Here is a 25,845-nt window from a genome sequence, read left to right as displayed (position 1 = left end):
AGCATTCCTTTTCTGTTTCCGTCTTTTCTCTGGCGTACATTTGTTTCGATTTACATGATCCGGCTATAATATTTTGTGATGAATACTCCCAAGGTTTATGTATAGCAACGCGATGCCACGTCCATGAGAAGTTAAGTCATGTTAATCTTGAGTGTAATCCAAAATGGTATTCCTTCCACTAATAGTTTAAATGTTTAAAAAAAGAAAATGTACTTTCATTTTATGAATTGAGAAGATGTAATAGCCCTCTTTGCTTTGTGTTTTTTTCCAAGTAAGGCCTAGATTTAATCAGATCAAGCGTTAACCGGCAATAGCCTACAACCGCATAGCTGATGTTTTGACGGTGTCGGAGGTGTTACTGCGTTGGAGCTATCCAATCGGTGAGCAGCTGCTCTTGTGATCATTGTAACAAAGCCACACCCGTCCCACTTGCAATAGAAGTTCAGAACGAGAAAGAGTAGGCTATATAGAAATAATGACGCTCAAATTGAAAATCATTAAACGAAATAAGGGGGATTTATATCAGCCTAATCGGGGTGTAGATTACGTCTCACATTCCAGAGTTTGAACTTGTAAACAAGGCTGCATGGGATTTCTCTTAACGCGATTGCGTGCAGCCAAGCTTTAGGTATAATGCTGGGAGACGCTTGTGGATTTGATAGCTCTAACGCAGTTCCACCTCCGACACGTAAAAGCAACCACTGTGTCGGCTTGTGTGAATCTGATAGAATCTAGCCCAAACTGAGCACAATTTTCCATTGTACATTGCTCAAACTACCACATGTTGGAACTTCACTAGTCTGACAAAAATGGAGCAAGACTGTCTCAGCATAAAAATGTGCATATGAGCGCTTCTGTGGTCTTACTAAATAATCCAAAATGGAGTCAATTTCTCTCCACTAATTGCATGTTACCACAAATAGACTATTAGCTGGCAATCATGCGACCCAGTGTGTGTGTGTGTGTGTGTTAGCGTGTGTGTAGATTAAACTAACAGTACACAGAAACTGAGAAAGAAGAAAATCACAATATATTATTTTCCCCAACAGACTTTTCAACAACACCAATAAAAACAATAAGTTACAACGTTAAAAAGTAGGCAACATGAAGGGCACAACACAACACAACACAACACAACACAACACACACACAGGTAATGTGAATAGACACAGAAAGTGGAATTTAAAGAAAAATCATCTTCATACAGAAATGAATGGCCTTACTTTTGTACTTAACTTTGTCAGTTACCAGTCATTAAAGTGTTGACTAGCTCAAAAATTAAGTTATTAAACGTAACCAAAAAATACCATCTAGTAATTCAATTAATTAAGTGTTGTGAACTTCAAGATTTCCGACTATGGAACTTGTTTACAATTAATCTCTTGCGGTAAAACAAAACTAAAATAAATTGTTGACCTGGGCATGGCAATGTTGACTGCAATCTGTCTAAATAAAAAAAGTAAGAAAGAGCAAAGTACCTGTCCAATATTTAACATGTAAGCACATAGCTGTCAAAAATCAAATAAAAATCCAATCAAATTGTATTGGTCACATACACATGTTTTGATAGCTATGTGCTTCCATATGTTGTGGAGGTGCTGAAATACAGTGATGCAAAGGATTTGGCATGGTAGCAAATTGCACTTGGATGCTATAACCTTAAGGAAATGTAGTATTTTTGCCCCACTAAACCACTCCAGCCGATGTCTCAGCATGGAACCGCTAATGCTCCAAATTACCACTAATTCCTTATATACTACATTACCTTAGTTCTGATGGATGAACGGCTAACCAAAGACAAGGTATCTAAGTGAAAAGGGAAACAAGACACTGAGGTATCGGATTCTTTGGAGTACAGTCAGTGTGCGCTGAATGAAAATTGTGAAAAATTCATGTAACTTTTGCCAAGTGAACTATGTCAATAAAAATAAAACAAACAGCAAAATTATTATTAAAAAGGTGCAATTTGTAAGTTTGATTTTCTGTAAAAAAGAAAAGAAAAGTGGACTCCAACGCTCCTGGAGAGCACTGCAAGCAACCACAAAGAATAAGGAGGAAGAGGGTGCACTACTTAGCATTATTTTGTATTTGTTTTAGGTTGATTGTGGTTGTAGTTCCTCTTGTTGGGGCAGATAACTTACAAATTGCACCTTTAACCTATCAGTACAACAATTCAATCCCTAATTATGTTGAAAGCTTGTCCTTACTTGTTTTGGTGAAGGGACAAGTAGCTAAGGTTTAGTGAGGTGTGCATGCATCAGACAAAAAGGAATTTGGTTTTAAGACACAAAATAGCACAACTCTGAATAGTTGCCCTTTGTAAAACCACTTAAATGTCACTGTGACATCACTGTAGAACACTTAGCAGCAGGAAAATAATGAAGGTCATCATCAAGGGAACAAATCCAGGTTCTATATTTCACACAGTAAACTCAATGAACAAGCCACCTTATGAAGCATTTCTAAACTACTCAAATTTCAACCAGTTGAAATCCTAGTTCATATTTCAAAAATGTTATCAAAGTTACCATGCCAACTGTATTTGATTTGATATGAATTTGAAATCTTGACAACGCTAGGCAAAAATAACCCTCTGGTCTTTGTCTGCGTTTGTATTAGCCTCATAGCCACGCAGCGCTATCCAAAGCAGTAGTACTCATCGGAGTCCACTCTGAGTCGCATTGTTGTCTTGCTGAAAGTCTCGTCCTCTATAACAGGTTTATCAGAGAAGAGATCAAGGTCATTCGGAGAAGTGTGTTCCGATAGGTCTTCGGCTAACTCATCCAACGTATCCAGATAGCTGCCCACGGATATCCCGTCCAATCCGTCGCTGTGTCCGTCGTGCAGACTGGTGAAGCTGCCGCGTGAAGAGGTGTCATCCTGGCTGTCCAATAGGCTGTACAGGCTGCCTGTCAGGCTGCTTTCACGACTGGCTAGGCCCTCCTTGTCATCCATCACCCATTTGATGGATTCGATGCCGTCGTTGATGGACATTAGCTGCTGCATCAGCTTGACATCGATGGCACGGAGGTGGGCCTGCGTTTGGTGTGAGAAGGAGATACATTTAAGGCCTTTATCATTATAGAGATTTGGACTAGAAACTGGACAACTTGAAACCCACATGTATTATAAAGTCACACAATAACACACTCCAACAAGTAGGCCTACAATCTTTTTTTTTTTTTTTTTAATACATTGCTTTCCTATTCCATTTTTGTGAGATGCCAACACCAGCATGTCTTTTGGTAATGGTGAAAAGCAAAATTGCCCCTGGGGGATAGTAAAGACACCACTCTACTCTTTGGAAATGACATGTAGACAAAGACAAACAGAACAGCATGCCACAGGAAATCCTTCCATCCATGGCATGTAACAGTAGGGTCTGTGACTGCATAGTGCATAGAAGTACATTCTCGCCCAGATGCCTATACAGTACCACCATTGATTTACCACAGCAACATGACAATCCCCATAGAGTAGGGGTGGGGGGAGGTAGCCTATGCTCTCATTCTGAAAGATTCTCCCAGGCTACCAGTGACAAATAGCCAGCCATTTACGCCTGTGGCAGCAGTCCAAAAGTATTACGCCTGATGGCTGATACAATGTTCCGAGCAACTGGCTTTATAAAACAGAGCCCTTTCCTGGGAGTGGATCGTGACAGGGCTCGTTTAGCTCATAATTCTGACAGTGTTTGCTTTGCCGATATAACCCGTCCTCTATGTGTGCACACATGTTGAGCTGTAGCACAGTGGAATTTTACAACAGTATTAGCAGTGTCAATTAAAGTTTGTTCAAATGGGGCATTGAATCACAAGATCGGTCTAGCTAATGTGATTTACTGCTGCTTGCTTTTTAGTTTGTTAGTCATTATTAAACTTTATTGATTTAGCCGCCCTCCAACAATACTTACAAGAGTTAAGTTTAAGATATTTTCTGAACACTGTTTAAAACAAGTTCTATTATTCTGGCCTTTTGTCTAAAATGGGGGTTATAGGCAATTTTTTTTTCAATAAAATGTTTTTATCCCTATGTTATAACAATATACAGTATTTTAATGCAATATTTGTGGAGGAATACACAAGATTACATGGATACAGACAACTGGTAGTCTATTGAGTACCACCATATGAGTCATAAAACCCGGAAAAGGTTCCAATCGTTTTTTTTTACCATTCATTTTTTCATCTGGGACTGCTTCATATAAGGTCTGTGTTTCGTGTAGACTTTTCCTGGCGTGACCTTTTGATAAATGCGCAAATCTCTCTCGGACAAGGTAACTTTTATCAATAATTTGCATTGTCTTTTTTTTTGTAAATTGAGGCGAAAATATTGATAAAACTCAGATTACATGGCTATCATAATGCCACGCCAAGGTAAGCCTACACCAAAGAAACAATTAATTTGAATATTTTGTAAAATTCACAATGTGAAAAATGAATGGCTGAAAAACCATTGGAACCATTTCTGTGTTTTTATGGGTATTAATGAGGTGTCCACTGTGGTGGACTATTGTGAAGTGAAACAGCCAGTTGGCCAAGAGAAAAGCAGCCTGATTGGATTAAAGATTAAGTTGAGATTGTAAGAGGTGACAACAGCACAAAATCCTTAGATGGCCCAAATGGGGCATTCACTATAGTAGGGAGGGAACACAACAGAGTACTCGTTGTCTTACAGTGCAATTAGAAAGTATTCAGACCCTTTGACTTTTTCCACATTTTGTTACGTTACAGCCTTATTCTAAAATTCATTAAAATATAATTTCTCATCAATCTACACACAATTCCCCATAATGACAAAGCAAAAATAGGTTTTATCAATTTTAGCAAAAGAAAACTGAAATATTACATTTACATAAGTATTCAGACCCTTTACTCAGTACTTTGTTGAAGCACCTTTGGCAGTGATTACAGCGTTGAGCCTTTTTGGGTATGACACTACAAGCTTGGCACACCTGTATTTGGGGAGTTTCTCCCATTCTTCTCTACAGATCCTCTCAAGCTCTGTCAGGTTGGATGGGGAGTGTCACTGCACAGCTATTTTCAGGTCTCTCCAGGGATGTTCGAACGGGTTCAAGTCTGAGATCTGGCTGGGCTACTCATGGACATTCAGAGACTTGTCCCGAAGCCACTCCTGCCTTGTCTTTGCTGTGTGCTTAGGGTTGTTGTCCTGTTGGAAGGTGAACCTTCGCCACAGTCTGAGATCCTGAGCGAACTGGAGCAGGTTTTCATCAAGGATCTCTCTGTACTTTGCTCTGTTCATCTTTGCCTCGATCCTGACTGGTCTCCCAGTTCCTGTCGCTGAAAAACATTCCCACAGCATGATGCTGCCACCACCATGCTTCACCGTAGAGATGGTGCCATGTTTCCTCCAGACGTGAAGCTTGGCATTCAGGCCAAAGAGTTCAATCTTGTCCTTTAGGTTCCTTTTGGCAAACTCCAAGTGGACTGTCATCTGCCTTTTACTAAGGAGTGGCTTCCGTCTGGCCACTCTACCATAAAGGCCTGATTGGTGAGTGCTGCTGAGATGGTTGTCCTTCTGGAAGGTTTTTCCATCTCCACAGAGGAACTCTGGAGCTCTGTCAGAGTGACCATCGGGTTCTTGGTCACCTTCCTGAACAAGCCCCTTCTCCCCTAATTGCTCAGTTTGGCCGGGCAGACAGCTCTAGGAAGTCTTGGTAGTTCCAAACTTCTTCCATTTAAGAATGATGGAGGCCACTGTGTTCTTGATGACCTTCAATGCTGCAGAAATGTTTTGGTACCATTCCCCAGATCTGTGCCTCGACACAGTCCTGTCTCAGAGCTCTACAGATAATTCCTTCGACCTCATGGCATGGTTTATGCTCTGACATGCACTGTCAACTGTGGGACCTTTTATAGACAGGTGTGTGCCTTTCCAAATCATGTCCAATCATTTGAATTTCCCAATGGTGGACTCCAATCAAGTTGTAGAAACATCTCAAGGATGATCAATGGAAACAGGATGCACGTGAGCTCAATTTTAAGTCTCATTACAAAGGGATTGAATACTTATGTAAATAAGGTATTTCTGTTTTTTATTTTTAATACATTTGCCAAAATGTCTAAAAACCTGTTTACATTTGTCATTATGGGGTAGTGTGTCGATTGATGAGGAACATTTTTTATTTCATGAATTTTAAATAAGTCTGTAACTTAACAAAATGTGGAAAAAGGGGAAGGGGTCTGAATACTTTCCGAATGCACTGTATGTATGTATGCATGCATGCATATATATATACACATCTTGCTGATATGAAAGATATGTGCCTTATGTTTCCAAAACCGTACCGCAAGCGATGCTTGTTAACATTTATAGCAAGTGTCAGAGCTCTTTAAAAAAACTCCCCCAGCCAGAAGATATTACCATCAAAATGGACCTATACAGTATATCTCCATTGCCTTGCGATCAGCATTATAAATAATCCATAAACTTCTGAGAAGACAAAAGTATAGCCTATGAACACAAGGGCAATAAAGTTGGATTGACATCAGGCGTCTGGAAGTTATTGCAGAACATGCTGAGTTAAGATATCACAGGTCAGTGAACTTTCAATATTGCCTAAAGCAAACCGCTGCAATAACCTTGGACAACAACCAGACTACTGCAGCTAAAAGCTACTTTGTTAGCTTGGGTAAATTCATATACATTAAAACCAGTAGACAGTGATTGCGCTGACGAATCCATGTATTCCTATGGAAAACTCCCGCTGGCGCATGAAAGCCGGAAGTATTTGAATTTGAAGGGGCTGAACGGCAAACATTTGCAAAGGTGGCTGTAACTAGCAAAGGATCATGGTCGATGTTGTTGTTTTCGTCCTGCTTAGAGCTGCTAGATGCGCACCACATCTCCTTAGGTGCACGTGCAATGAGTGTTCGTGACGGGGTGAGTGACTGGTCTGTCAGCACATGTTCATGTGTGACGACAACTGTAATAGTCTAATGGATCACTATTTCATTAAATATCTTGATTTGTTGTGAAATAATTCACTGCGAGGATAGAACTTGATCATAATAAACACATTTTAGAGCCCAATGTGGCCATTTATTATTTATATATATTTTTTTACCTTTCTTACGATCCCAATTTACATACGCTTTCTAGGGAAGACCGGGGCTTTTGCCGCTGCTCTGTTGCAACCAATGATTTATATACACACTAGATGACTTGTTGGGGGTGCTGTGTTGAAGCAACCATGCCTCCATCTTGGCACTCCCTCACCGTTGTTAAAAATATTTTGGAAGCTATAGAAATGCGTTTACATTCTACATTTGTTTTTGCCACATTTATTCTATTACAGACACCTTAATGCATATTATGTGAGCTAAACATACAAATAAAAAATGAAATATTATATTTGAAAATGTCCTTAAAGTATACTTTTTTTTACATTTCTAATGTTACTGTCTCCACTCCACTAACAAAATGCTTAAATACATGTTAATGTTGTCTTTATTTGAAATACTGTAGAATTCCATTCATTCCTATGGAGGACTGTTCCTACTGGGGAGTGCCAATATGGCTGACCGGTGGTTCAAAGCCTCTCAATGGCCAATACATATCATCCGAAATCCAGGGTTTATATATATCATTGGTTGCTATGCAGTAGCCGATTAGCAGAGACTTCACGCTCCAGACCAGACACTGGGGGCCAGGTATAAATTGCACTTAATGCAATGCATCACTGAATATAAATAAAGGTTTTGAAAATGCAGTGAACTGACTTGAAAAAGCCTGGTCGAATTGCAACAGTACCTGTTTTGGATGTCTGCTTCGGTAGTCAAAAAACGTTATCAAAGGCTTACTGTATGAAGCACAGGAGGCTGGTGAGGGGAGGATGGCTCATAATAAATGCTGGAACGGAGCCAATTGAATGGCACATGAAAAATATGTGTTTGATACTATTCCACTAATTCCGCTCCAGGCATTACCACGAGCCAGTCCTCCCCAATTAAGGTGCCACCAACCTCCTGTGGTATGAAGTAACTCACTGATCCAAACCGACGGACAGACTGAATGAAATATATTTGGAGACGCATCTTTATTAAGACAATCACTTACCATTTCCTGTCTCAAAAATAACATCTTGCTCTCCAGTCGTTTCAAATCAGCAGAGTTCGACTGGTTTTTCGGTGTCGCCGATTTTGTATCCTCATGTTTGTCGTGATGATTATTTCCTCCTGCAAGGGAACGAATGAGACTTTCAGGAACTTTGCGACCCAACTTTGTCTCAATATCTTTAAAATCGCGTAAAACGTGTTCCTCGTCCATTGTCGAATTACAGTAAGACTAGGCCTATAACCGAAAAAATATATATATGCTACGTTTTTCAAAATGTGCAATAGGAACAACCGAGAGAGCAAATTATAGGTTTCCGTGGCTTGATGACTCGCGCTGACTTCACGTCCAAAGAAAATAAAAGGTCATAGCCTTGGTCTTAAGCTTTCGAAAACCCTTCTTATCCGTAAGCGTCTGTGAATGTTTTAGGATGGTCTGAGATCCGAGGTTGAAAGCGACTGCTATATAATCTATAGGCACACAGTTGCAGAGAAAAGTAATTAAAAAACAAAGTTGCCCCATCCGATTATTCTCACCAATTCAAAATATAGAGTGCAATCCACAACAAAATAGATACATATCCCCGTTATTATGCCTACTGCAAATCCACTACACTCATCCGTGAAAATGTTAGTTTTGGAAGTCCCGTCCGCCGGTGTCAGTCGTGTCCACTGAAACAATAGTCGAGCAGCACAGTTGGATAACAGCCACAGAGACACCCATATGGAGCTTATGACCCCAGACAGGTGGGACTTTGAAACCACGCCCGTTTGCTGTAATCGTAAGGCAACTGTCACAGCATATGTTTTGGTTTATTGTGCACAAAATACATCCATATGGTAACCTACAGTAATTTACTAATCATCAGTTCAATCATACAAACGACTGAATTGACATTTTATGCTAGCAAAGTAGATTACAGTAAGAGGTCTTTCGTGCTGAATGTATTTTAATTCAAACCAACGTCGTGTAGCCTAGGCCTATAGCCTATTTGCATAGTTGTAGGCTACATTGTTATTAGGCTACAGTTTTATTATACCAGCATAATAAAATCAATCAATTTTTAAAAGCTATCTTTTTAAAGCAAACTAATTAACCTAAGCTTGATCTACAAAAAAGTATTAAAATGTATGCACTCACTACTGTAAGTCACTCTGTATAACAGCGTCTGCTAACTGACTAAACTGTTAATGTAATATCTAATTAATGATCATATATGTATTCAAAGCAACACATTTTGCCTTGATTGACACTGTCCTCTCCCTCACCACTCTGTTCAAGTTGTATTCAACTTCACTTCTACCACCTTGTGGCAATTCATGGAAATTGACATTACTTACAGCAGAGTGGAAAAGTAGGCTATTCAACTTTTTAGATATGACCCTGTTGTTTTTCTATTCTTTAAATGATATATAAGGAGAGTGCTTATGTATGAATTATGACATTACACTCCACAAGTGTTGCAGAAATTATAATAATACAAGAAAAATTCTTAATCTTTTATTTTCTTTAATCAACTCATATTTTCAATGGAATTAAAAATGTTCCATTTTGAACCAAAACGATTCAAATAAAATGAAATATGTGTACACATTTACAGAAAATCATTGTTATACTCAGAATCTATAGTTATACAGGTCAAAGCACTCTGTAATGTAACTAATAGTAGAATGAGTGACAGGGCCAATTAGATTCCATATTATGAGTGATACAGTCAATTAGATTCCATTTTATGGACTACAGCAGTTGTGGTCAAACTTGGCCATGAGAGGACGGGCCGCTGTGTGCAGGTTTTTGTTCCCGACCAGCATTAACGCACCTAATTCTACTCACACTGCCACCCTGCATTGCCAACATTTGTCCTCTCCCGGAATACAGTTTTTGACGCATATTATGCGGCATTCGAAACTCAATTTGAAATGATAAAACATGAATTTGTAATCTAATTACATAACTGCTAACAATACAAAAGTATGGAAATATGTGACACTCAGCTAAGCCTGGATCATGTTCATTAGTCAGTAAACAAAAGAAAACGGACAAAAACAGGGAACGACTACACATTTTCTGTTGTGCCCTAATGAACATGACCCTGTAGTTTCACATTCAGCTCAGACCACGGATTGGCTTTTGTCGTCGTCATAGCGTTGGTACTGTTCACCCAGCAGGGGCTGGCGGCCCTCCAGTTTGGTGTAGGAGCGGGCGCGCACAACACAAGTGGTGGCAGCAAAGATTACAGCCACGATGACCAGGGCCGCCACCATGGCAATGGTGATGATCTCAGTCAAAGTGAAAGGAGCAGCTATAGTGAGGAGACAAGATTTATAACAGTTACATTTGTAATTGTATGGAATGTGACAATAGCAGAGTCACACACAGACAGACAGACAGATGAACTCTAACCGTGGTAGAATTTTTAAAAAAAAGTTTGGACACACCTACTCATTCAAGGGTTTTTCTTTATTTAGATTTTTTCCACATTGTAGAATAATAGTGAAGACATCAAAACTATGAAATAACACATATGGAATCATGTAGTAACCGAAAAAGTGTTAAACAAATCAAAATATATTTTATTTTTTAGATTGTTCAAAGTAGCCACCCTTTGCCTTGATGACAGCTTTAGACACTCTTGGCATTCACTCAACCAGCTTCACCTAGAAGGCTTTTCCAACAGTTTTGAAAGAGTTCCCACATATGCTGAGCACTTGTTGGCTGCTTTTCCTTCACTCTGCGGTCCAACTCATCCCAAACCATCTCAATTGGGTTGAGGCTGGGTGATTGTGGAGGCCAGGTCATCTGATGCAGCACTCCATCACTCTCCTTCTTGATCAAATAGCCCTTACACAGCCTGAAGGTGTGTTGGGTCATTGTCCTGTTGAAAAACAAATGATTGTCCCACTAAGCACAAACCAGATGGGATGGTGTATCGCACAGAATGCTGTGGTAGCCATGCTGGTTAAGTGTGCCTTGAATTTTAAGTAAATCACAGTGTCACCAGCAAAGCACCCCCACACCATCACACCTCTTCCTCCATCCTTCAAGCTGGGAACCACACATGCAGAGATCATCCGTTCACCTACTCTGCGTCTCACAAAGACACGGCGGTTGGAACCAAAAATCTCCCATTTGGACCAAAGGATAGATTTCCACCGGTCTAATGTCCATTGCTCGCTTTTCTTGGCCCAAGCAAGGCTCTTCTTCCTATTGGTGTCCTTTAGTAGTTGTTTATTTGCAGCAATTCGACTCTGAAGAACCCACATAGTCTCCTCTCAAAAGTTGATGTTGAGATTTGTCTGTTACTTGAACTCTGTGAAGCATGTATACTGCTCAAAAAATAAAGGGAACACTTAAACAACACAATGTAACTCCAGGTCAATCACACTTCTGTGAAATCAAACTGTCCACTTACGAGGCAACACTGATTGACAATAAATGTCACATGCTGTTGTGCAAATGGAATAGACAACAGGTGGAAATTATAGGCAATAAGCAAGACACCCCCAATAAAGGAGTGGTTCTGCAGGTGGAGACCACAGACCACTTCTCAGTTCCTATGCTTCCTGGCTGATGTTTTGGTCACTTTTGAATGCTGGCGGTGCTTTCACTCTAGTGGTAGCATGAGACGGAGTCTACAACCCACACAAGTGGCTCAGGTAGTGCAGCTCATTCAGGATGGCACATCAATGCGAGCTGTGGCAAGAAGGTTTGCTGTGTCTGTCAGCGTAGTGTCCAGAGCATGGAGGCGCTACCAGGAGACAGGCCAGTACATCAGGAGACGTGGAGGAGGCCGTAGGAGGGCAACAACCCAGCAGCAGGACCGCTACCTCCGCCTTTGTGCAAGGAGGAGCAGGAGAAGCACTGCCAGATCCCTGCAAAATGACCTCCAGCAGGCCACAAATGTGCATGTGTCTGCTCAAACGGTCAGAAACAGACTCCATGAGGGTGGTATGAGGGCCCGACGTCCACAGGTGGGTGTTGTGCTTACAGCCCAACACCGTGCAGGACGTTTGGCATTTGCCAGAGAACACTAAGATTGGCAAATTCGCCACTGGCGCCCTGTGCTCTTCACAGATGAAAGCAGGTTCACACTGAGCATGTGACAGAGTCTGGAGACGCCGTGGAGAACGTTCTGCTGCCTGCAACATCCTCCAGCATAACCGGTTTCGCGGTGGGTCAGTCATGGTGTGGGGTGGCATTTCTTTGGGGGGCCGCACAGCCCTCCATGTGCTCGCCAGAGGTAGCCTGACTGCCATTAGGTACCGAGATGAGATCCTCAGACCCCTTGTGAGACCATATGCTGGTGCGGTTGGCCCTGGGTTCCTCCTAATGCAAGACAATGCTAGACCTCAGGTGGCTGGAGTGTGTCAGCAGTTCCTGCAAGAGGAAGGCATTGATGCTATGGACTGGCCCGCCCGTTCCCCAGACCTGAATCCAATTGAGCACATCTGGGACATCATGTCTCGCTCCATCCACCAACGCCACGTTGCACCACAGACTGTCCAGGAGTTGGCGGATGCTTTAGTCCAGGTCTGGGAGGAGATCCCTCAGGAGACCATCCGCCACCTCATCAGGAGCATGCCCAGGCGTTGTAGGGAGGTCATACAGGCACGTGGAGGCCACACACACTACTGAGCCTCATTTTGACTTGTTTTAAGGAGATTTCATCAAAGTTGGATCAGCCTGTAGTTTGGTTTTCCACTTTAATTTTGAGTGTGACTCCAAATCCAGACCTCCATGGGTTGATACATTTGATTTCCATTGATTATTTTTGTGTGATTTTGTTGTGAGCACATTCAACTATGTAAAGAAAAAAGTATTTAATAAGATTATTTCATTCATTCAGATCTAGGGTGTGTTGTTTAAGTGTTCCCTTTATTTTTTTGAGCAGTGTATTTGGGCTGCAATTTCTGAGGCTGGTAACTCTAATGAACTTATCCTCTGCAGCAGAGGTAACTCTGGGTCTTCCTTTCCTGTGGCAGTCCTCATGAGAGCCAGTTTCATCATAGCGCTTGATGGTTTTTGTGGCTGCACTTGAAGAAACTTTCAAAGTTCTTGAAATGTTTCGCATTGACTGACCTTCATGTCTTAAAGTAATGATGGACTGTCGTTTCTCTTGCTTATTTGAGCTGTTCTTGCTATACTATAGACTTGGTCTTTTACCAAATAGGACTATCTTCTGTATACCACCCCTACCTTATTGCAACACAACTGATTGGCTCAAACACATTTACAAAAAAATTGTCATCAAAGCAAAGGGTGGCTACTTTTAAGAATATCAAATATAAAATATTGTTTAACACTTTTTTGGTTACTACATGATTCCATATGTGTTGTTTGATAGTTTTGATGTTTTCTACAATGTATAAAATAGTACAAATAAAGAAAAATCCTGGAATGAGTAGGTGTGTCCAAACTTTTGACTGGTACTGTATAACAAGTGGACCACATTGTTATATATATAGTAGATAAGACAAATATCCATAATACATTTATATTGACAATACACACCTGGCCATTCAGCCTGTAGTTATATTGACAATACACACCTGGCCATTCAGCCTGTAGTTATATTGACAATATACACCTGGCCATTCAGCCTGTAGTTATATTGACAATACACACACCTGGCCATTCAGCCTGTAGTTATATTGACAATACACACCTGGCCATTCAGCCTATATTTATATTGACAATACACACCTGGCCATTCAGCCTTTAGTTATATTGACAATACACACCTGGCCATTCAGCCTGTAGTTATATTGACAATATACACCTGGCCATTCAGCCTGTATCTATATTGACAATACACACCTGGCCATTCAGCCTGTAGTTATATTGACAATACACAACTGGCCATTCAGCCTGTATTTATGTTGACAATACACACCTGGCCATTCAGCCTGTAGTTATATTAACAATACACACCTGGCCATTCAGCCTGTATTTATATTGACAATACACACCTGGCCATTCAGCCTGTAGTTATATTGACAATACACACCTGGCCATTCAGCCGGTAGTTATATTGACAATACACACCTGGCCATTGAACCTCTATTTATATTGACAATACACACCTGGCCATTCAGCCTGTAGTTATATTGACAATACACACCTGGCCCTTGAACCTCTATTTATATTGACAATACACACCTGGCCATTCAGCCTGTAGTTATATTGACAATACACACCTGGCCATTCAGCCTCGTAGGAGTAGCCAAGGTTCTCAGGGGCTGTACGAAACATCTCAGCGTTGGTCACTGGAGGCCAGAAGGGAACCATGTTGTACCCCCTGTTGTGACCAATGGGGGCATTCTCTGAAGGATAGACTGCAGAATCTGCAAAATGTATCAGCTAAGAGTCAGCTTCTGAACATATGGCCCTGACGTACAACAACAAAAAAGCCTCCCAGAGCTAAACAAATGTTGGACAGTGGTGTGTGTATTATGAATCTTAGTTTCCAAAGTAATCATGTAATTGATGTGTAATTACAATTTAACCATGTAACTTAGAAGTAACTACAAGGTAAAAAGCAACCTGTAAAATACAGCAAATTCAACAAACACATACAGCGAGTGTACAAAACATTAAGAACTCCTGCTCTTTCCATGACACAGACTGACCAGGTGAATCCAGGTGAAAGCTATAATCCCTTATTGATGTCACTTGTTAAATCCACTTCAATCAGTGTAGATGAAGGGGAGGAGACAGGTTAAAGAAGGATTTTTAATCCTTGAGACAATTGAGGCATGGATTGTGTATGGGCAAGACAAAATATTTAAGCGCCTTTGAACGGGGTATGGTAGTAGGTGCCAGGTGCACCAGTTTGTGTTAAGAAATGCAAAGCTGCTGGGGTTTTCATGCTCAACAGTTTCCGGTGTTGTCACAACGTCCACAGGTGGCGCCTCTCCCCGTTCGGGCGGCGCTCGGCGGTCGTCGTCGCCGGCCTACTAGCTGCCACCGATTTCCTTTTCTGTTTTTGTTTGGTAATGTCTGGTTAGGGTAGCACCTGTTTTGTGTTTAGTAATTAGTGGGGTATTTAGTCTGTCTGTTTTGTGTTTGGGGTTGTTTCGTGTCTGTTATTGTAGGTTGGGGAATTCTCTTTTCTGGTCCATTATTATTTTAGCGTTTTGGCGTTAGAGTTGCTGGGCTGCGTCCCGATATATATTCAGAAGACTGTGTTAGTCTTCCTCTGTTTGAATATTTTTCCCTGGCCTTTTCGGCTTGAATTTTTGGACTGGTTTTTCCTTCATTAAAGTAACTACGTGTTTCACGTACCTGAGTCTCCAGCGCCTGACTTCACCCCTCCTGCAGAACTATTATCTGACAGGTGTGTATCAAGAATGGTCCACCACCCAAAGAACATCAAGCCAACTTGACACAACTGTGGGAAGCACTGGAGTCAACATGGGCCAGCATCCATGTGGAATGCTTTCGACACGTTGTAGACTCCATGCCCCCAACGAATTGAGGCTGTTCTGAGGGCAAAACTCAATATTAGGAAGGTGTTCTTAATGTTTTGTATACTCAGTGTAGATTAGTTGGCAAAAGGATGGAAGAGCATCATATTTTCAGACAAGCAAGCATAGACAAAGATACTAGCACAGGAAGACAATGATCAGGTCTTGAACATGAGATCAGTAGTAGGATGGGATCTATTACCTGGGGCGTGCCTCCTGAGCCACTCATCAAAGATGGCATCGGTGAAAGTGTGGAGCAGCACGAAGATGGGGTCGTTAGGCGAGAGGTGGGTCTGTCCCCCTGTCCCGTTCAGAAACAGGTGGGCCAGGTTGTGAAGGCTCCGTACAACAGGGTCGTAGTTTCCCTGGGGGGCGCTATAGCCTGCGCACACAACACAAGTAGTTTGTGGTTTAAATACAGGGAATCATGCTTAATGGATGTGAAACTCGCCCATAGCATTTTGGCTGGAGTACATCAGTGACATCACACCTTCCCGGAGATCTAAAGCTCACAGAGTGACAGATTTGTCTCTTTCTCTGTTGGCTAAGACGGTTGTGTGTGTGTGTGCCTGCATGTGGGTGTATGTCAGCATTCACAACAACCCTCAACGTTCAGTGTGTGTAAGCATATGTACAGTATGTGTAGGTGTCTGTGATATCTGTGTGCATCAATGTGAATGACTGCATCTATTGGTGTAGACCAGCAATACCCACTCACCCTCGATGGTGTTCCTGAAGCTCTCTGAGGAGGTGGAGTAGTAGGGAGGGGTGTCAAAGGTGTTCACCTGCAGGCAGTCTGCAACATCCTGGGGCTCAGGGAGACGCTGCACCATGGGGCGGGCCACGTTACCTGCTGGGTTCCTCCTGATGGGGGTGGTCTCAGTGTCTGGGGGGGGGGGGGGGGGGGGGGGGGAGGAGAGAGTTAAGAGGGTTCTCAGTAACCTGGGCTAATAGAGGCAATTGTAAATAGGCTTGGGAAGTTGGCAAGTGCTAAAGGACACACCCGGGCCCTGTTTAAATACTATTTAGATGCTCCTTCCTTCCTTCCTTCCATTCTTTCTTCCTACTTCCAACCTTCCTTCCAGTAATCACCCTATTGGAGAAGAAGGTCCAAGGCCCCCTCCGCTTTGAAACCCTAGTTTCAAGTTTCAAGTTTTATTATCACATTCACAAGTACAGTGAAATGCATTTCTTGACAACTCAAAACCCAACAATGCAATAATCAATAACAATGTAATACTCGGAAAAACACACGAGAAATAAGAAGAAATATGAAGAACACAATAAGAAAGTCAACATAATATATACAGTTCCTATACCATATTTACAATGTGCTGGGATACTGGAGTGATGGAGGTAGATATGTATAGGTGTAAGGTGACTAGGCAACAGGATATAAGATAAGCAGAGTAGCAGCAGCTTGTATGTGTGTGTGTGTGTGTGTGTAGAGTGAGTGTAAATGTATGTTAATATTATGTGTGAGTGAGCAGATGATGGAGTGAGTGAGTGTGTGTGTGAGTGTGTAGGGCCCTGTGAGTATCCATAGAGATAGTGCAAAAATGTAAATAAAAGGTTAATAAAGATACAAGGTTTACTCAGCTGGCCTGTGTAGCTATTTTGTTAGCTATTTATCAGTCTTATTGCTTGGGGATAGAAGCTGTTCAAGAGCCAGTTTGTGTCAGATTTGATGCACCGGTACCGCTTGCCGTATGTAAGCAGAGAGAATAGTCTATGGCTTGGGTGGTTGGAGTCTTTAACGATTTTCCGAGCCTTCCTTCCACACCGCCTGGTATAGATGTCCTGGTTGTCAGGGAGCTCGGACCCAATGATGTACTGTACTGTAGCGCCATTCGATTGAGGGTGGTGCTATTGCCATACCAGGCAGTGATGCAGACAGTCAAGATTCCCTCAATGGTACAGATGTAGAACACTTTGAGGATTTGAGGGTCCTTGCCAAACTTTTTCAATCTCCTGAGGGGAAGAGGCGAGTGCCTTTGGACCATTTTAAGTCTTTAGTGATTTGGATACCGAGGAACTTGAAGCTCTCAACCTGGTCCACTGCAGACCCGTCGATGTACCCGTTTCCGATAGTCCACGATCAGCTCCTTGGTTTTACTGATGTTGAGAGAGAGGTTGTTGTTCTGTAGGCTGACTCATCATCGCCGGGGATCAGGCCTTTCAAACAATTGTGTTGTCAGCAAACTTGATGCAGTCGTGGGTGAACAGGGAGTACAACGTGGCGGTGAACAGGGAGTACAGCGTGGCGGAGGTGATGTTGCCTACCCTCACCACCTGGGGTCGGCCTGTCAGGAAGTCCAGCAAAAGAGGTGTTCAGACCCAGAGTCCTAAGCTTGATGACGAGCTTGGCGGGGACAATGGTGTTGAACACTGAGCTGTAGTCAATGAACAACATTCTCACATACTGTAGGTATTCCTCTTATCTGGGTGGGTGAGGGCAGGGGAGGGTGGAGAGCAATTGAGATTGCGTCATCTATGGATCTGTTGGGGTGGTATGCAAATTGTAGTGGGTCTAGGGTGTCTGGGATGGTGGAGTGAATGTATGCCATAATCAGCCTCTCAAAGCACTTCATGATTACAGAAGTGAGTGCTACAGGGCGGTAGTCATTGTGACATGAAGCCTTAGAGTTCTTGGGGATAGGAATGATGGTGGTCATATTAAAACGTGGGGATTACAGACTGAGACAAGGAGAAGTTGAAAATTACAGTGAATATGCCTGCCAGCTGTTCTGCGAATGTGCCCTGGAATAACGTCGGGCCCCGCGGCCTTGCGGGTGTTGACCTTATTAAAGACCTTTCTCATGTCGGCCTTGGAGAGCGAGATCCCCCAATCCTCTGGGTTGGTCACAGCCCTCACACCTGGCACAGTGTTGTTGTTGTCAAAGCGTGCAAAAAATGAGTTTGTCTGGTAGAGAAGCATCGTCGGGCAGATCACAGTTGGGTCTTCCTTTGTAATCTGTAATGGACTGTAGCCCCTGTCACATGCCTGTATAAATGATTCCACCTTACTCTTATTTTGTCCTGTTGCTCATTTGATGACTCTGTGGCAGTCATAGCGGGACTTCTTGTACTTGTTCATGTCCCCAGCCGTAGCCTCAGAGTTGTCTACAATAGCTCTGTGTGCAGTAGCACTGTCCTTTAGTTTAGCTCCAACCTTGATGTTAATCCAGGGCTTTTAATTGGGGAAGCAGCAAACCCTCACCGTGCGGACAATGTCGCTGATGCATTTCCTAATGAAGCTAGTGATAAAGGTGGTTAGCTCGTCAATGTTATCTGCGGAGTCTTGAAACCTATTCCAATCAGCGCTAGCAAAGCAGTCCTGTAGCTTAATCTCTGATTCTGGTAACCATTTCTCAACGGAGCGAGTTACGGGTACTTCCTGTTTGAGTTTTTGCTTGTAAACAGGAAGCAGGAGTACGGAGTCATGATCTGATTTTCCGAATGGCGGACAAGGGAGGGCCTTGTATGCTTGCTTGTGGGTAGAATAACAGTGGTCTTTATCACCCCTAGTGGTGTTGGAGAAGTGTTGATGGAAGTTGGGAATCACGTGTCTTAGTGATGGGGAACTAAAATCACTGGCAACCAGAAAAGCAGCCTCTGGATGTAGGTTTTCTTGCTTTTTTCTTGCTTTGTACAGTTCGTTAAATGCCAGCTTGTTATTTTTCTTGTCCTGAGGTGGAATGTATACAACAGTCACAATAATAGCTGAAAACTCCCTTGGGAGGTAGAATGGTCGGCATTTGACCATCAGGTATTCCAAGATGGGTGAACAGTGGGTTGAGACTTCCATCGCGCTGGAGTTAGCACACCAGTTGGTGTTGATATAGAGGCAAACCCTTCCCCCCCTCAATTTCCCCGACTCCACTGTCCTGTCCACCAGGTGAATGGAGAATCCATTGAGTTGGATAGCCATGGGGGGTAACTTGTCCGACAGCCATGTTTCCGGAAAGCAAATAATAATGCAGTTTTGAGATTCCTGTTGGTAGCAAATCCGAGATCGGAAAATAAAGTAAAAATAAACTACACAATAATCACAAAGTACCTAAATTGGGTCAGAGCTCGCCGAATGGCGGCCATCCAGTATGGCGCCATTTTTGTCTCGTTGTCAGACAAGGTGTTGCGCCAATAGCACCAAAGCATAAATAGTGAACCGGGTGTAAGCAATGATAGTAATGATAGTAATCAACAGGTATCACAATATGGAATGGTGACACTGAGGTGTCCCTGTGAGCATGTTTCTAAAATCTCAATGACTTTTACACACTTTAACATTTGAGGAGGGTGAGCTGATCCTAGATCTGTGCCTACAGGCAACTTCTACAAACCATATAGGGTGTTTCTTTAAAACTTGGAAGGATATAAGCACACTACTGAATGCTTACTGTTGCAGATGGTTCCCAGTGTGTCATAGTCCTCCACACTCTCACAGATCACCCTCCAGTTGGAGAAGATGGAGTTGGTGCTGATGGAATTCATATTGAGGTTGCTCCTCGCTCCCAATAGGTCATCTGTGCAGATGTCACAGGTGCTTCCACCAATGGCAAAGTTCCAGTAGGGCAGGGCAAAGGAAGGGTCTTGCAGCATATCCTAAATTGAGAGTAGGGTTAGAATGAATTACATAAATGGCACACAATTACAATAATTAGTTTGTGCAATTAGAAACCACAATAATGAACTGCAAATAAAAGTGTTACAAATGGTCTTGGAGAAGTATATAGTGCCTGCATTATTTTAATCCAGCAACATACAACTGTATCACAATCTCAATATTTAGCTGCACCTGATTCAACTTTTTCCATTGTATGAAATAATGATTTGTCTTTATTGCTGAGGCCTAATATAGCTGGCCTACTGACATCCAAGATAAGGATCTTTGAAAACAATAAACAGTCTGTCAGTAATGCCGATTAGTAATGCATAATTCAAGAAATAACTTGGGCAACAGATGCTCTTTTGTGCCTTATTAGACGGGAAATCTAGGCTCAGACTACTAACCGCTTAAGCACATTTTCTGCAAAGCTTGCTTGATTATGGTACAATATTGCTTCATCTCCAAAGATATCCACACCCTTAATGCGGCACTAATTCAAGCAAACAATAGGGAAAGTGAAGTGACTATTGATGGGTAATAAATAGGCCCAGCCTACAGATTAAAATGGATTTTGCTGGTGGTGAAAATCCATAATACCATTAGATAATGTGATATCTATTGAATATATTATATTGAATAGTAGGCACACTAAAAAAGTAGTTATTTGCATTATTATTGACTATTTCAGTTCATATTACATGCAGGGACATGCATGTAATTGCTGGTACCCCATCTCACCTGCATGTCGCGCTCAAGTTGGAGCAGGTGAAACCTGTGCCAGGTCACAAAACCGGGACCTTCGTGAGAGAAGTCTACTCCGCCAAAGCTCGGCTGGCCGGCCCCCAAGAAGGTCTTGCTGACCGAATAGTAGTGGGTCCACACAAAGTAATTGTAGATGGTGATGTTCTCAAACTGCGGGGTGTTCCCATCGGGTCCGAAGACATCCTGGTATCGCCGCGTAGCTATCACAATGTCCGGATGCACGGTGCGCTTGGCCTGGTCTAGTGCGGTCACGAAAGCTCGCTTCTGATCCGCACTTAGCTGCATCACGTTTCTCCGGACTGAAGAATTAAAGAGAAAAATAACATTTGATTATCTTAATCATTCATGCGTTAATGAGCACATTATTTTGTGGAAAGAAATGAAGAAATTACTGGGCATGTAGCCTATCCGCAGTCACCGTTCATCTTTACGCATACACCATTGCCTGAATATGAGGCAAAAAGGTAATTATATCAAACATAAAATGCAGCTAAAATGCAGTGTCCTTTAAAAAAAAAAGTATTCTATGCTTTCCATAGTCTGTGTAGAAATGTGGCTTTCAACCAGTTAAGTGGCAGTGCATAAAGTCAACCTTCACTCAGGGGTAGACATAACATAGTAAACGACAATCTGGGACTCAAATTAGTGTGATATGTTACATTTGGTATAATATTAATTTGTGGATTTCCATCATCATATGATATGTTACAAATTACAAGTAATATAATATGTTACAAATTACAATTCGTACAATATGTTATGAATTTGCTATACATATTATATGTTTCCAATTCCAATTTGTTGTGGCTAGGTGGCTAATGCTAACGTTAGCTAGGTGGCTAACGTTAGCTTGGCTAGGGGTTAGGGGCAGGGTGGGAAATTAACACCCATCACCCGCCAAATATGCGTAGATTTTGTTATTAGAGGGTAAGAATGTCTATTTGGCGTGTGATCACACACAGCATTTGGGAACAGTTTTTATTTCAACCCAAATGTAGAAGTTGGTCGAATTGACCTGAAAGGATACTAAAGTGTGACTTTGTCCTCCTGTTTCTTGGCTAGTTACATTGTTTTGTTCAAACGGTAGATTTTTTTTCATTATTAGTTTTGAGTTTGTTGCAACTGTCTGCTTGTAGAGCAGACATGAGATTATGATCTCTGACAGACAGGGAGTGCCTTTACCACGCTAATAGCCCACCCCTTAAAGGGGTAGTTGAACATTTTTATCAAACCTAATGACTCAAATATTTGGGGGTAAATTGTGCTTGATTGAACATGGAACATTCCAAAAACATTTTATTCCTGTTTTGTCATTTCTTATCATTAAAACACTCAAATAATTGTATTATGGACCTACATTCATTTTTGTGCTCCTAAATATCAACTTATATAGTCCTTATTAAAGCCCTGAACTAATACTAATAAATAAGCCGTATCACTCAGCATTTTGTGGCAGGGCAGGCACTTTGTTGATTCTTGATGTTCAGTTGTAGAACTGTTTACCTGTTTTACTTTTTAAAATTGTATCTAAATTATTTATTTTAACATACATTGGTTGAAAGACTCAGGTCACAAAAATAAAATTGAGCAATATACCACAGTACTTCTTACTACTAATACATTTCTTGTTTTAAAAAGCATGCTCATTTGTTATTTTTCCACCCTTGTAAGGGGTTAAGGTTAGCGGTAGGAGTTAGGTTAAAGGGTTAAGGTTAATTTTGGGGGATGGGTCAGCTAACATGCTAAGTAGTTGCAAAGTAGCTAAAAAGTAGTAAGTAGTTGTAAACTTGATAATTAGCTAAAATGCTAAAGTTGTCCGTGATGAGATTCAAACACGCAACCTTTGGGTTTAGACATTCGCATCACCCTTCTTTCATTTTGCCTTAAGTAACCTTCTGTCTTATACACGCATACCATATATCATAGCCTACTAATTTGAACGTCCCGAATTTTCGTCTACTATGTTACGTCTAGTCTATGACAACAGCCTGGTAAAGTACGGCGCATTGGTGCGGTGTATAGAGGTTGTTTGTGTTAGGCTATCATTTACTTATTTTCAGTGGTGGAAAAAGTAACCAATTGCCATACTTGAGTAAAAGTAAAGTTACCTTAATAGAAAATGACTCAAGTAAAAGTGAAAGTCACCCAGTAAAATACTACTTGAGTAAAAGTCTAAAAGTATTTGGTTTAAAATATACTTAAGTATAAAAAGTAAATGTAATTGCTCAAATATACTTATGTATCAAAAGTAAAAGTATAAATTGTTTCAAATTCATTATAGTAAGCAAACCAGACGGCACCATTTGTATTCTATTTACGGATAGCCAGGAGTACACTCCAACACTCAGATATAATTTACAAACGAAGCATGTGTTTAGTGGGTCTGCCAGATCAGAGGCAGTAGGGGTGACCAGGGATGTTCTCTTGGTAAGTGTGTGAAGTAGACCATTTTCCTGTCCTGCTCAGCATTCAAAATGTAACGAGTACTTTTGGCTGTCAGGGAAAATGTATGGAGTAAAACGTACATTATTTTCTTAAAGAATGTAGTGAAGTTAAAGTAAAAGTAGTCAAAAATATAATTAGTAAAGTAAAGTACAGATAACCACAAAAACTACTTATTAAGTAGTACTTTCAAGTATTTATTTTTAAGTACTTTACATCATAGCTTATTTTATTCAACAGATATGTGGACTGTTGATTTCAATCAAATTGGTTTAAGTGTGAGATTTACCACTCCACTTAAATGAGACACATACTTGAGATGACCTATGCTGTTTCGATAGTGCAAAAACATCAAATCGCTTTATACTGGAAACTGCAACATTTGATTATTTGTTTTAAAGTGTGGGGGGAAAAAACGTACCGACAGCGACGGGTTGGTCACAGTTTAACCCGGTCAATCCATGCATACAACGGCCACAATCATAACCGGTGAAATTCCCGTTGCACTGGCAGGTTCGGTTGAAGTAGCGGATGGGCCAACGTTCACGGTCATCCCGTCCATCGTGGGGGTACTGGGGGCCGTGTGGACTTGCGTCTGCCGCTATCGAAATACACTGTCCACGTCCTGTGGCGGACCCGCAGGCGTCATTCGCGACCCCAAACGGTGATGGACAACACTGACCACTCCGAAGTCCCTCCAGAGTCACACATTCCCTCGGAAACTGCGCTCGCACAAACAGGGCGCCGAAAAGCACCAACAAACCGTACTTCCACATAGGCAATGAATAGGTAAAAAGATGCACACCAGAAAGTTAGCTAAATGGAACGGTGGATCAAAGAATTGTCTTTATTCAATCACACTCTAATAGAAGTCAGTACCTTACTCGAAACCACATCACTTCATAATTGATTTTCTGTGCGCACTTGTGTCCTCTCAGTGCGCACTTGTATCCTCTTGTAGGCAACTAATTGCCCACACAGCATCCAAATAAACCTCGAGCCTTTAAATACCACATTAGCGCATGACTGGATGCCAGGATTTCTGATCCCCTCGTGATCACATCACATTTCCTACCGGATTGAGAGGGATAGAGGCTAGGCAGTCATGGATATTTGAGAAGAATGTGATTTAACATGATTAGAAAGTATATAACATAGGCCTAAAACAAAATGTAAGCACGCATGTCACCTGTGCAAGCTATTGAATTAATGCCGTCCTCCAGTTTTCACCACATCACTTCATGTTCATTAACTTCTTGACCAATTTCACCACATTTTGTCAAAAGGTATTACACTTAAAATGACATGGCCAAAATAGTCTTTTTCCGACAGGTTCATTGAAATCCACAAATTGGTATGGCAGGTGGTCTCTAATGGTATCCTAGGCCTGCCACTTTATGAAGTGATAAAGTACACTGTAATAAAACTGTGGCCCGCTACTTGGTTAAGTGTCACTTAGAATACAATGGAACCATATGTACATGTTATTATGCCTGCATATATTTATGTGGATCTTATCTCTAATAAGACCCACTCATCTTCATGTTATTTTCTAAGAGATAGCCCACCTAGGCCAGACTATCATTGAAATAGTGTTCATATCATTGCGATATAATCCTAATATTAGTCTCTTTCTCAAGAAATAACAGTTGTCCTTTGTGATGGATGTATCGCTTACTGTCACACATCTGTATCATAACACCTAGTGTCATCAGTTCAGTTTGTTGATTTATTTGCACAGATAAAACTTTTTATACAAAGTTAATACAAGGTATGCAATGAATGGCATCTCCTTCAGATAATTCCTAATTGTTTACACAGGTTCTTGAGTTCATGTTAGAATGTGAACATGTTACCAAAGTCTTTTGACGTCTCACGCAGCACCCCTTCCTCCCTACCTACACTGTAAAAAAAACATATTTATTTTAAATACTTAACTGTTCATTTTTACATGTTTTTTTCTGTACTTATGAATAATGGTAGAATACTGTGAAATGACAGGGATAAAACTTATATTTAACTTTCGACGTGTAGAACAATGGGAAATGTCTGTAAATACGAAATACATTAAACTTCCTGTATTTTTACAGACACGCATCCCTTTTTCACAATAATAAGCTGTAGAAATACAGTAATATACATTATAAAGAAACAACTACATTTACCATTATTTTATGGATTTTACCTTTAGTTTTACATTCTAAATGCAGATAATTATAGTAAAAAAAACGATTTCTGATATTTATAAACAGTATAAAACTATGCAAGAGAATGTAAAAAGAATGCTGTCGTCTGTGATTGTATTGATATTGATCACTACATTGCAAACATTAACTGTAAAATAATGAGTATTTACAATACCTCAATGAAAGTGAATGCATATAATCTAACACATACTGACTGTTATTTAACTGATTAAGCCAGTTCATTTACTATTTATGAATTGTCAAGTACAGTTTTTCAAGGATAAAAAAAATGCATAAAGCTATGAAA

The 25,845-nt window shown here is 41.2% G+C and overlaps 2 protein-coding genes across 2 annotated transcripts; both read right to left on the bottom strand.

Moving 5' to 3' along the window:
- Positions 1-1,008: 1,008 nt before the first annotated feature.
- On the bottom strand, positions 1,009-8,782 carry lurap1l (leucine rich adaptor protein 1 like). Its single transcript, XM_029753833.1, has 2 exons — positions 8,077-8,782; positions 1,009-3,036 (listed from the first exon to the last, which is right to left on the bottom strand). Exons 1-2 carry the CDS (start codon positions 8,284-8,286, stop codon positions 2,638-2,640), a joined length of 609 nt encoding a protein of 202 aa, XP_029609693.1. The 5' UTR covers positions 8,287-8,782; the 3' UTR covers positions 1,009-2,637.
- A 779-nt stretch (positions 8,783-9,561) lies between these two features.
- On the bottom strand, positions 9,562-24,341 carry LOC115194259 (5,6-dihydroxyindole-2-carboxylic acid oxidase-like). Its single transcript, XM_029753832.1, has 7 exons — positions 23,774-24,341; positions 20,887-21,209; positions 19,940-20,144; positions 16,258-16,425; positions 15,742-15,921; positions 14,271-14,417; positions 9,562-10,375 (listed from the first exon to the last, which is right to left on the bottom strand). The coding sequence occupies exons 1-7, from the start codon at positions 24,126-24,128 to the stop codon at positions 10,185-10,187; spliced, it is 1,569 nt and encodes a 522-aa protein (XP_029609692.1). The 5' UTR covers positions 24,129-24,341; the 3' UTR covers positions 9,562-10,184.
- Between the last annotated feature and the right edge of the window lie 1,504 nt (positions 24,342-25,845).

Source organism: Salmo trutta, chromosome 5 (genome assembly GCF_901001165.1).
Source record: "Salmo trutta chromosome 5, fSalTru1.1, whole genome shotgun sequence".
Taxonomy (NCBI): Eukaryota; Metazoa; Chordata; class Actinopteri; order Salmoniformes; family Salmonidae; genus Salmo; species Salmo trutta.
This window is presented reverse-complemented; position numbering and strand designations above follow the sequence as displayed.